This window comes from Clarias gariepinus, chromosome 2 (assembly GCF_024256425.1).
Source record: "Clarias gariepinus isolate MV-2021 ecotype Netherlands chromosome 2, CGAR_prim_01v2, whole genome shotgun sequence".
Taxonomy (NCBI): Eukaryota; Metazoa; Chordata; class Actinopteri; order Siluriformes; family Clariidae; genus Clarias; species Clarias gariepinus.
This window is the reverse complement of record NC_071101.1, coordinates 10,373,269-10,385,471: the sequence shown is the minus strand read 5'-3', so window position 1 is coordinate 10,385,471 and position 12,203 is coordinate 10,373,269. Positions and strand designations below refer to the sequence as shown.

The 12,203-nt window shown below is 39.8% G+C and overlaps 1 protein-coding gene across 3 annotated transcripts in view; it reads right to left on the bottom strand.

Moving 5' to 3' along the window:
* Nucleotides 1-12,203, bottom strand: part of syngap1a (synaptic Ras GTPase activating protein 1a) — a 158,367-nt gene that overhangs the window by 119,323 nt on the left and 26,841 nt on the right. For all 3 annotated transcript variants that reach the window (XM_053482427.1, XM_053482443.1, XM_053482435.1), the window contains exon 2: nt 3,305-3,435. In XM_053482427.1, coding sequence (XP_053338402.1) covers nt 3,305-3,435 — 131 coding nt within the window. The remainder of the gene's footprint in view (nt 1-3,304; nt 3,436-12,203) is intronic.

The window sequence follows — 12,203 nt, the reverse complement described above, 5'->3', positions numbered from 1 at the left end:
TTAACAATTTTTACAACAATTTTTTAAACAACTCATATTACTGACAACAAGTTGCCTTAGAAGTAAAATCTTTGACATTGTTACATGCGGAGTCTCTTGGCATTTAGTACGTTCCACTTTCAGCTTTAATGACAGCGAACTGCCACAAGTTTTTCCAAATCCCATCATCACCCGGTTTAAATAGAGAAAATTAGACGTAAAGAAAATCTAACCTTTTTTTTTTTTTTTTTTTTTTACAAAAGCTGTTAACATGGTCAATGTCACGCATTGGAGAGTAAACATTTATTAGCTTAAATTTTTATAGGTTAAAAAAATCCCAAACCTAAAAAAAATTTCAATAAAATCTCAGACTTTTGGACCCATCTCCCGTGCATATATACCATATTATGATTATTCAAGCCAAACTGGGACTTTTTATCGTGTAGAATAACAGAACACAGTTATGAGAGTAAAAACTCCCCTTATTTCTCTATATAATCCTCTGCTACACTAATGCACTTATCCCAGTGTTTCACTAGTGTTTGGACACCACCAAGGTAGGAAGTTTTCTCAGTACGCCAGAGTCAGGATCAGACTACCTGCTTCATGTCTAAGACTCTGGCCTCCCAGGAACTCCATTAATGACCCACACATGTGAAAATTTCTTGGAGCGAGATCAGGACTGAACAGTGGATTTGTCAATAACTCCCAGCTGTGTTTCTGTAATGTGCAAGTGATGTCGGTGAATGATTGTGTGTAGAGTTCCCACAGACAGATGTGTCTCTTCCACAAGTTGGTGACAAGTTCTGTCGGTTTTAAAGGATTAGGCGTTCCATTCGCTAAAGGTTCATGGCTGGGATCGTCGTTCACAAACATATGACCTTCTTCCATTCAAATGTTTTACTGCGGCTAAGACTCTCATCACTGTACTGGTTTGTCTTGAATGCTTCTCATATACTCTGCAGTAAATAAGGAACATAATGGACAAGGTGACTATGAGTACCAGGAAATGAGAAATGGGTTTATAAATGTGCCAAAGAAGCAGGAGATGCAGTGTACGGATAGTTGTGTATGTATACAGCAGCGCTGTTTAATTCCTGAATCTGTTCTCTTAAAAAGTGTTAATTCATTTTTAAACAGCAGCTCTGACATTATAGTCCTGGCTGTGATATTAATATCAATGCACTGGTTTTTAATATAGGTTTTCTGACATGGGATAAGTAACAGAGCCTACAGGACAGACATTTTTTGCAGTTTCTCAGTAACATGACATGCTACACTTTTGTACATGTGTGTCTTAAAGGGAAAAAAAAAAAAAAAGAACAGCTGGTAATAAAAATGCTTTTTATACCTGATATATATTATGATTTGTTTGATAGATTTTCAATAATATTTAATATATCTACAAACATTGTTATACCTAATTAATGCCTAATTCTATTCTTTGACAACCTGTTTTGATGTAAGAATAAATTCCTTCGGGATGTCATGTGATGTAGTCAGAGGTGGAAGGTGCAGTAACTGATAAGTACATATTTCACATACCGCTTCTTAACTCGAGTGGATTTAATTATTATTATTTTTTTTTACTCCACTACACCCTACAATAGATATCTGTACTTTTACACGCGTTTCTACAGTATGAATGACTAATAATGTAATGCAATATGATGTAATACTTGTCAACCCTGTTTTTATTTAAAACAAATATCCATAAAATCTATTGATATGAATCAGATATTAATCAGTGCAGTAACATTTTAACACATTTCAGTATTGCTTGATTTACAAAATCACCAAGGTAACACACTGTGTGTCACTGCCTTACATAACCACTGTGTGTGTGTGTGTGTACAGTAGTATTATAAGTGTGCAGTTCACCACCTGCTGACAATTATGTGCAATTGCAGAGAGTGAGAGTTTTTTTTTTTTTTTTTTCACTATGAAAAAGGCAACTGTGAAACAGGATTCGTGCACTTTGGCCAAATAATCCAGAGACGAGAGGCAGCAGTAAATCTTGTAACATCCCATAAAAGCATCATGCATGATCATATTTAGCTTCTTTTAAAATGAGTCTCTCCTTATTACTCACATTTTAAAATGTTTGTGAAAAACCACAACCCCTCCTTAAAAAAAGTCTACAGTAAAGTAACGCAACGTAACATAAAGCTGATATCACCTTTTCGAGCCTCCCCCCTTTTTTTTTCTCCTAGACCTCGAATAGGACAAATCAGTGGACACCTTGGTACGTGTTTTTCGAGTGCCCTTATCCTTTAGCATTCTGATGCAGCTGCCTGTGAAAATAGAATTTCAGTTACACTGTCACGATAGCCGAGCAATCCAGGCAAATCCCATCTGTGTGCCTCCTATTTCTGTCGGCTCAGCCCCAAGCCAAGAAACTATGATGTGGGGAAACTGAATTACTGGCCATTAATGTGGTTTTGAAGAAATGGCGATACAGGCTCGGGGGCATAGATCAGCACTTTCTCATTTACCCTGATCATAGAAATAAGTCCCTGATCATTAGAATACATTAAGAGAACTAAGCCGAGATAACCTAGTATACTGCTCTCTCTCTCTCTCTCTCTCCCTTTTTTTTTTAAAATCTCATTTCCACTTTGCACGTTCTTCCTTCTGCCCCATTCTAAAAATGGAAAAGCTGATGCATTACCCAGACAGTTTGAAAACCCATGGGAGGAGGCACCAGTAAAAACAATTAGACCGTACCCCTGCATCACGGTAGCAGTAAGATGATGGAATGACGGAGGAGATTCACAAGCTATCACAACTTCGCCTCCCGATTGTCCGCAAACGGTATCAGTAGCCCGATGCCTTACCCACTGTTGGAATAGAAAAGGGCCTTGCACAAATTTGTTGGCCCTAAGTTGGAAGCATAGCATGGTCCAAGATGTCTTGGTGTGCTAAAGTGTTTAGACTGGCCTTCACTGGGGATAAGGAACCTGATTGAAACACCTCAATTTAATAATTAACACAAATATAATTTCTTTTATCTGCCTGACAAATAATAATAATAATAATAATAATAATAATAATAACTCCTTTCTCATTTTGTTTCTGTACAAAACCTGGGCTTTTTAATCCCAAATATGATTTATACAACATCTGCATGAATTCATGGCCCATTAACTGCACTCTACATGGAGTCTTAGGAAACAGTAGGTGTGGGTAAAATTAGTTAGGAAATTCTCTGAAGAGCAAGTGCTCCCTCTAGTGGACAAGAACAGGAACAGTCCAGGTTCATATTCCATAGCTCTTGTGCCAGGTCCTCAATACAGTTGATGATAATGTCTGTAAGTGTCTTTACCTCTTCTTGGTCCAGCATGTAGAACTGGTCTCCGTCTCGGACGCGGAGCGGGCGGCTCCAGCCGGGGGAGTCGTGGGCATGGCCATTCAGAGGAGTGTGAGGCCGGGAACATGGAGACACACACCTTCCATCTGCGGGGAGGATGGAGAAGAGAAAGAAAGGGATGGAGAAAGAGTTTGAAGCATCCCTGCGCTAGTCGGTATATCTCTTAATCTTAAACACTAATAAAGTGAAATGGCTTTAGGAGAGATTTCGGAAAGACAGCATGATGATGTTTAAACATAGCTTATAATATTTCTGACATTCTCACCTGATACTAATTAACCAACACATTTCACTTTGAATTATTATTATTATAATTTATTTGTTCATCATCTAGACTGTTATGTTTTAGGTGGCCTGGACACTTTGGGCACGAGGCGGGGTACACCATGGATGGGTGCCTACTCTATCCATCACAGAGCACACACACACACACACACACAGGCAATTTGGGAACAGCTATTAGCTTAATCTTTAAGTCTTTGGATTATAAAAGGAAACCCCCCCCCCAGCACAAAGGGGGGAAGAACATGCAAACTCCATGCACAGGTGGGAATCAAACCCCGACCATGGAGGTGCAAGGCGACAGCGATAATCACTAAGCCACTGTGCCACATTATTATTATTATTATTAATATTAATGCTTTAAAAGAGGATGAGCATTTACATGAGGCACTTTGTAATGAGTTTGCTAGCTGAAACAGTGGGACCTACTTAAAAAAAAAAAAAAAAAACTTTAAAAGTGTGGTATTTTTTGCACAGATCGTATCATCCAATCAGCAGCTTGTTACTGTGAGTAAAGCAGAGACTTGGCCGGTGACGTAAAAGTAGCGAGGAAGCCTGCAACACTCTCAGTAAAGGCGTTCTGTAACAGAACTTTGTATGATATCCATATCATGTCATCGTTTCGCCAGTTCCTACTGGATACATAAATCCCTGGGTTTATTATCTATACTGCAGCACATACCGAGTTATTTTTAGGTAAAGAAAGATAGAAGATGTTACACACACACACACACACACACATAAGAGAGGAATTTAAAACCCATTCTGACATTGCTTTTGTGTCCTGCTCGCCCCCACAGCAAGCAAGAGAGCGAGAGATAGCGAGAGGGAGAGGGAGAAAGAGGAAGATGGGTTATAGCCCAAGAGATGTCACTTCCGTGACGCCCACTCTGTTTCACACGCTCACACACCTACAGCCAGTCGCCATGACAACTCAACACGGAACAGACCGAAAAACCACCGAATAAGAGAGAGAGAGAGAGAGAGAGAGAGAGAGAGGGAGAGAAAAACGAGAAATACTGGGCGATGAAGGGAAGAGAGGGGAGGCAGAAAAAAGAGAGGGAGAGGGAAAGAAAAGATATCGGGATGGGAAAGAAGTGATGGAAGGAGAAGGAGGGACGAAGAGAGAACTATTTTAAAAAATGGAACCAACACTTTGTTCCCATAGCAACCATCGTGGATGTGCAAGAGTGAATAGTCTCCCCACACTCACTCACTCACTCACTCACTCCTCCTCTCTTCATATCTCTCTCTCTCTCTCTTTCTCTGAATCTAAAGCATATGTAGGTGTAAATGGGGTAGGGGGGACGATTGGGGGGTCTGGGTGGGTATTGGTATTTTATTAAAGAAAGAACATTTCTTCTCAATTACAGGCATATGAGATGAAAGGTCCAGGGGACGATAAGACGTCCAAGCAAGGTTCACTTCCTGTGTTGTCGGTTTTGTCAATGGATTCGGATTTTACTGGCAAGAACGGAACAGAACGCTGCGTAACATCAGAACCCGTGCATGCTAAAAGCGTAACAGCAATCGTGTTCTCTCGGTCAAGCGAGACTGCACAACTTCCGTCCACTTCCTGATGAGGAGCTGGCAGGCGCACGCCGCTCCGCAGCTACAGCTGGTGCCTAAAGGCGTTCGTGACGAATTAACTTCCAAATGTCTCTGAGCTTCATCCAACGTGTATAGCTCGGCGTTCGAACACACAGAGGTCTAGTCATGCTTGCCTCAAAAATAGCTGCCTGGAGGGTGTTACCAGTATGGCATCCAAGTGGGAAGACTTCTCTAAATATATTTTGGGAGCTCTCAGCTCGGGAGCTGATGTGCCTAGCGCCTCTGGAAAGATTCCAAACCCAAGACTATAGGCGTATCTAGTGCAGGCCGGGCGTATATACAGTCAGCATCGGTGTGGGTACAACACCAGATCTCTGCATTTCACACATGATGCCTGTGGGATCATGAAAGAATACATCAAGTTATGCCTTGGGCGAGCTGTAATTAGTAACTGGACTTAGCATTTAGGAGGATGTCTGAGATTTGGGTTGGAATGAGCGGTGTAATTTGCTGTGGGGATGTAATTTGGAATGGGAAAGCAGCGCAAGAAGATTCCTCTCGCCCCTGCTGCTATGCAGCATATCATGCAACTGTTCCTCTGCATGATGCAGATCCTTCCTGTTAGGCTCGCTGTTTTTTTTTCTTTCTTTCTCAGATCCTGCTCTGGCACTGTCCTAGCCATGTTCCCTGATATATTTTTTTTTCACCTTGTCCTCAGTAGATATGTCCTAAATGGTGCATTTAAAAAAATGTATACAAGTAAGTCCCCAACATACAGGCCATCATATTCTGAACTTTCGAAGATACGAACATGCATTCAATCATGCATGTTCAGGCGCGGAAGCCTCTGCAAGTGCAGTAAAAGCCCAGTAAGTCCGGAAAGAAGCGTAAAAGCAGCAGTGATGAAACTGCCAAGCAATACTGATGAACACAAAAGTGAAAATAATTGAGAGAATGGAGTGAGGTGAAAAGATGGCAGACATTGCTCGTTCTTTTAATATCAATCGTTCAACTATTCGCACAATTCTAAAGAACACTGTACTTCAATATACCGTGTATAGCCATGTGTGTCAGTATCCTCATACCTAGACAGTGTTTATCTTTCTTACAAACAATTTTGACTTACGAACAAGCTTTCAGATCGGAATTAGTTCATATGTTGAGGACTAACAGAATAGGATTTTTTTTTACCCAATATCGCATAAGCAAGAGTGCTGTTTACTGAATATCAGCAACAAAGCCACGATTGCTGCACATCATAATTTTTTTTTATAAGCAATTACAATGTGCATGCACAATAGGAATAATTGTTATCTTTCTCTGTATGTGTTCTGTGCCAAAACCTTCTGCTTTCCCTTTAGACCAAACGGCTCAAAACCTTATTTTGTTTCCCAAAACGCTCAAAGATTTTGTCACATTTCATCTAGTGATCTCTGTGCAGTCCCTTTCATTTATTATTTCTCAAAAGTGCCATCCTTCTGGTCATTCTCGCATAGAGGCCAAATCTGTGAAAAACTAAACTAGCTGTCAATTACCTTTTTTTTTTTGTCTGTGTGCTCAGTTAGAAAGTACAGGCTGATCTGTAGTGTGGCATTTTTTTCCAGTTTGTTATCATGGATCTCACAGTAATCAAGAAAAGGTTGAAAGCTTATATAAACATTTTACAACTTTTCTCAATATTTTCTGCCATAACCGCTTTATTGTGAAGCTTCACAACCAGCACCATGGATTAACAGTTTTTGCTGTGAGACCTCCCAGAATCTGTAGGTGCATTTACATGGACTCTGACTGGCTCACATCTCAGAGCGTCTAACCAATCACATTGGAGACTGAATTCTTGGAACCAATCATCAGGCAGGAGTTATCAGAAATGATCAGAAGCCTAAACTAACCTCAAAGTTGGAGGAAAACAGTTCTTTTACTTCTGTTATACTTTATATGGAGAAAAGTATTTGGCTAAACCTCCAGTAACATTGTATCCAAATACATATACTTCAATATGGAGTTATCTCCCCTTTAACAGCAGCTATAACAGCTTCCAGAAAGATGTCCACAAGATTTTGTAGTGTTTCTGTGTGAATTCGTGCCCATTCATTCTGTAGCGCATTTATGAGGCCAGGCACTGATGATGGACGAGGAGGTCTGCCTCACAATCTCTGTTCCAGTTCATCCCAAAGGTGCTCAATGGGGTTGAGGTCGGGACCAGTCAAGTTCCTCCACATTCATCAAACCATGGCTTTATAGACCTTGCTTTGTGCACAGTCATGTTGGAATGGATGCATTAAGATTGCTTCCCTTTCACTGGGGATAAGGGACCTAATTGAAACACATAAATGCAATAATCAACAGGTTTGGCCAAATACCTTTGTTCATATAGTGTATTTCTGTCAGATTAAATGCTTACCAGTAAGCAGAACCACTTTGTGCATGCCAAAAAGCTATAAACACACATGTCTTATCTGATTAGCGTCCACGTAAATGGTTAAGCTGGAATCTCTAATTTGAAAATTTTTTAATAAATTAAAGACATACGGTTCATTTAAATGTAGCTAGTAGTACATTTACAGGTTATGAGTTCAAACTGCACCACCAAGACACCATCTCTAACCCATTGAGAAAGGCCCATGAATGATGTACCCAATCCTAACATATAAATAAAATATAATGTATACTTTAACTAGGCACAGGTGGATTTAAAATTAACACAAGTGTAAACTATCTCCAGTTTAGTGGTCAGCACTGTCCCCTTGCAACTTCAGGGTCCGGGTTCAGTTCCCGTCTTGGGTATGTGAGTTTGCATTTTCTCCCCGTGCTTGGTGGGTTTCCTCCAGGCCCTCCAGTTTCCTCCCATAGTCCAAAGACATGTAGTTTAAGGTAATTGGTGTTGCCAAATTGCCCGTAGTGTGTGTATGCAATAGATTGTGTTTACCCTGTGATGGTTTGGAACCCTGTCTAGGGTATACCCTGCCTTGTGGGATAGGCTCTAACCATGTATACAGGATAAAGCGTTGTAGAAGACGACTGAGTGGGTATCAAGTCTAGTACCACTGTATGGAAGTTTTTGATGAAAGTGATTTTCTCCTGTAAATACACTCAAACTTGAAAGCGTAATTTACGCCCAATGTTAAATCTATAAATATAATATAGATGAAGACAGTCAAGAACACATTTGCATTCTTGACCAACCTCGGATCCTGTGACTGATAATGAAACAAGACTTCATGCCTACAACATTCAGTTGCTTCTACACACATTTCATCCACTATCTATACAGTAAATGTATTTTGAGTGGTCTTAGCATTCTGGTATGTAGTGCAAAGTGAAATGTGTAAAAAAAAAATTACATGCATTGAATCCCCTCTTTGTGTGGCCTGTTTTTGCTGATATGCAGAGCTGGTTCGAGTTCTGCTTGTACAATCTCGTAGTTTTTGGGGGCAGTAGTAGCTCAGGGGGCAATTAAATACTAGTTCTACGCTGCACTCATGAAATAAAGTGGTTGATATTATTGTTCAGTGCTGCACTTGTGTACTGTATGACCTGAAATTGTTTTCTATTTAAGCACTTCAAAATCTAGATCATGTCTGTTAGTGAAATCCTCAGGGGGTTAAGGCTTTGGGTTACGGATCAGATGGTCAGCAGTTCACGCCCCAGCTCTGCCAAGCTGGCAATATTGAGCCCTTGAGCAAAGTCCTTAACTCTGTGTATATGCTGTATGTACACTGTATATACACACAGTGTATAACGTATTAAGAGACCAGTCCACTTAGCATGGTATTGTTAGTTTCCATATTGTCTGTGAAGCTGTGAAGTTAGGCCTGGTGACATTATCATTAACGCTCCAGCAACTTTATTATTGTATATGACTGTGTTAGCTTTTTAGTGAAAATGGATTGTCGATAGAAGGTGAGTGTGTAAGTGTTGTGCCCTGCAAGAGGTTGGTACCCTGTCCAGTGTGTACCCCCTTTTGTGAAAGAAGTAGGCATGATGTTAGTTTTGGGTTTATCTATGATTAAGATGAAAAACTTTTCCTTGTTTACAATAATATAGAAATATGAAATAGATTTTTGTGCTCCTCACGGATCGCAACAACTAATTATAAAATCAAAAGTGAAGAACGGACAAACAGTGGTACATCGGCATATGATCTTACATATTAAGAGCTAAAATTCTTTAAGAGATTTTCCTCGCCATACAAAGCATTTTCAGCATACGAACAAACAAAGTTGCTAGAATGTGCGGTAGCCGTTCAAAACTTGTTTGCATCAGTGGAAACCAAGCAAAGCAAGTTAATTTTTTGAGGGGCATTTTGTGCAAGATTTAGTAAGGACATAGCACCATGGGTCCCACGAACGTTAGCAAGAACGGTAACAAAGAGTAAATGGAGCCAATTTCAGTTTGGTTTTCAAAGCAGCTGGTGCCAAGAGGAATAAAAAATTAAGGTTACATGAGGTTTAATTTCTATTTATTTCATATTTGATTTTATTTACATGTCTTTTCAAAATGTTTGATTGTTTTTATATTTAAAAAATATGATTATAGTTTTGGAAATTGGTAATATTATTTGAGTGGTTGAAACGGATTATCTGCATTTACATTATTTCCTATGAGAAAATGTGTTTCACAACACAAACCTTCTCCTTAAGAACCCACCCGGAATGGATTAAATTTGAAATTCCGAGGTATCACATGGCCCAGCCCCTCCATAAGCACACTAGACAAACTGTAGATGGATAAAGGCAAGCTACAGTAGATAATAAAGTTGTTTCCACCCTGCTCTAGAAAGTGCTTCTGAGTGTAATTAGAGTACTGTTGATCACACTTACTACTTGTTGAGTGTCACATTCGGAAATCCTCGGCGAAAAACTCTAACGCAGAGCGGAGGTGTATATACATGCAGATATTGTATATGTCGAGAGATTTACTTGATGTTCAAACCAAAAAAGGAGAAACACTGACCATGCACATAATTAATAGTTAATTGGGAATTATTTAACTTGGTACCTTTGCCAAGAAACCAGATGGGCTCTGGTATAAACTGATATTCCTCTGGGATTCTCACATTTACAACCATCTCTAGAGTTTACACAGAATGGTGCAAAGAACAGGAAACATCCAGTGAGGATCAGTGGAAAGAAACTGTGAGCACCTTTGAGAGGAGAATAGACAGATTGGATTGAGCTGCCAGAAAGGCTATTATAACTCAAATACCCGCTCTTTACAACTGGACTTTACAATAGCTACTCAGAACTTTTACTACATCAAAGCTTGAGGCAGCTGTGCTACGAAAGTAGATAAACACACTGCGTTCTAGTTCCAACACCCAAAAACAAGAACCAGAGGCATTTTGGTCAGCAAATGTTACTAGGAAAACATGGTCTCATGAGCGTCAGTTTCCGATGTAAATTACAGGTTCAGAATTTTGCATTAACATGATTCCATGGACCCAACCTGGCATGTCAAAAGTTTTGGCTGCTGGCGGTGTAATGGTATGGGTAATATTTTCTGGTCCTCTTAAATAAAAATTGAGCTTAAATGCTGTACCATTACTGAGTGCTAAGTGTTGATAAACACATGCATCACATTTTGGCCACAAGTTTATCATTAGCACAATGGCTACTTCCAGCATGATCGTCCATCTCGTCTTGTATGGAATGGATCTAGAATCAATGTGTGTTTAGGGCCTCGCCAGTTACGAGATCTGAATCCAATAGGACACCTGATATATGCTAAGACATAGTGAATGTACAGCTGAGCAATCTGCAGTGTGATGTAATCATCTACATGCTCCAGGATGTCAAAGAAAGGTTTCCAACATCCTAGGGTTATTTTTTAAAATGTAATGCAATTAATGCTCATGTTGTATATACTGCAAATACAAAAGACTTACAGGTATTGCATGTTATTGATAAGCCAGTGGCAAGACTATAATGTACATTGGTGTATGTTTTCATGTTATAGCACAGACCAGATTGGGTTGCCAATCACATCATACATCAAACCTCAAACCTATCACAAGCTTTTGAACCAACATTTTTACACTGACCTAACAGTTTTAAGCCCCATACTGTAAAACGTTCTTATACTGTATGTGTTAATGTAGTCTTGAGAAATAGTTCTCCAGGTTTCTGCTATCACTTTTCTTGGCCCTCATTTTTGTCGCTCATTTTCAGTCCAGTCCCTGTACCCGAGCAGTTTCAGAGCAATGTTTGTGTTTGTTAAGCCACACAGTGACCTATGAATCATTCAAGCATGAAAAAACCCATCTAACATCTAAGGCATAAACTAGTGAGAAACAGGTCCAGATAGTGATGGATGATCAGGCCCGGTGATTAGTATACTGGTGATGCTGAATGCTGAGTGGTTGGAATAGACGAGAGGGGAAATGAAGCTGCTGAGGATGTTACATAAAGGACCAATTTAAAAACTTTATCTTTAGGCACTTTGCAGCCTGTCACAGTAAACCATTTGCTCTCATTTCTTTTTTTTAATTTACATCATTATTTTAGCGTAATATGTAAATAAATGAGGAGGGGAAGGCTCAAAACTTTTACAGCATTGGGCTGACACCCTTATAAAGAGGGACTTGAGGGTTAAAAGTCTTGCTCAAGGGCCTAAAAATAGCAAATTAATGGTCATGGGGTTCAAACCTGGAAATTTCAGGACCATAGGTCAAGGCCTTAACCACTGAGCTACCCTGATTTAACCCTCTCAGACAGTACTGTATGTCTTAGGATACATTTTTTTGCAAGAGACTGTAGCTCTATTTGTGATCATTAAACACTGATGTGGTTATGAGATTTATTACATAATGGTTTACATCCCATCTAGTGTATGCTTATAAATGTAATTAGTAGTTTCCCCTATAGATAAAGTCAGAGAGGCCAGATTGAGGTGGTTTGGACATGTTCAGAGGAGAGATGGTGAATATATCGGTAGAAGGATGCTGAGGTTGGAACTGCCAGGCAGGAGGTCTAGAGGAAGACCAAAGAGGAGATTTATGGATGCAGTGAGAGAGGACATG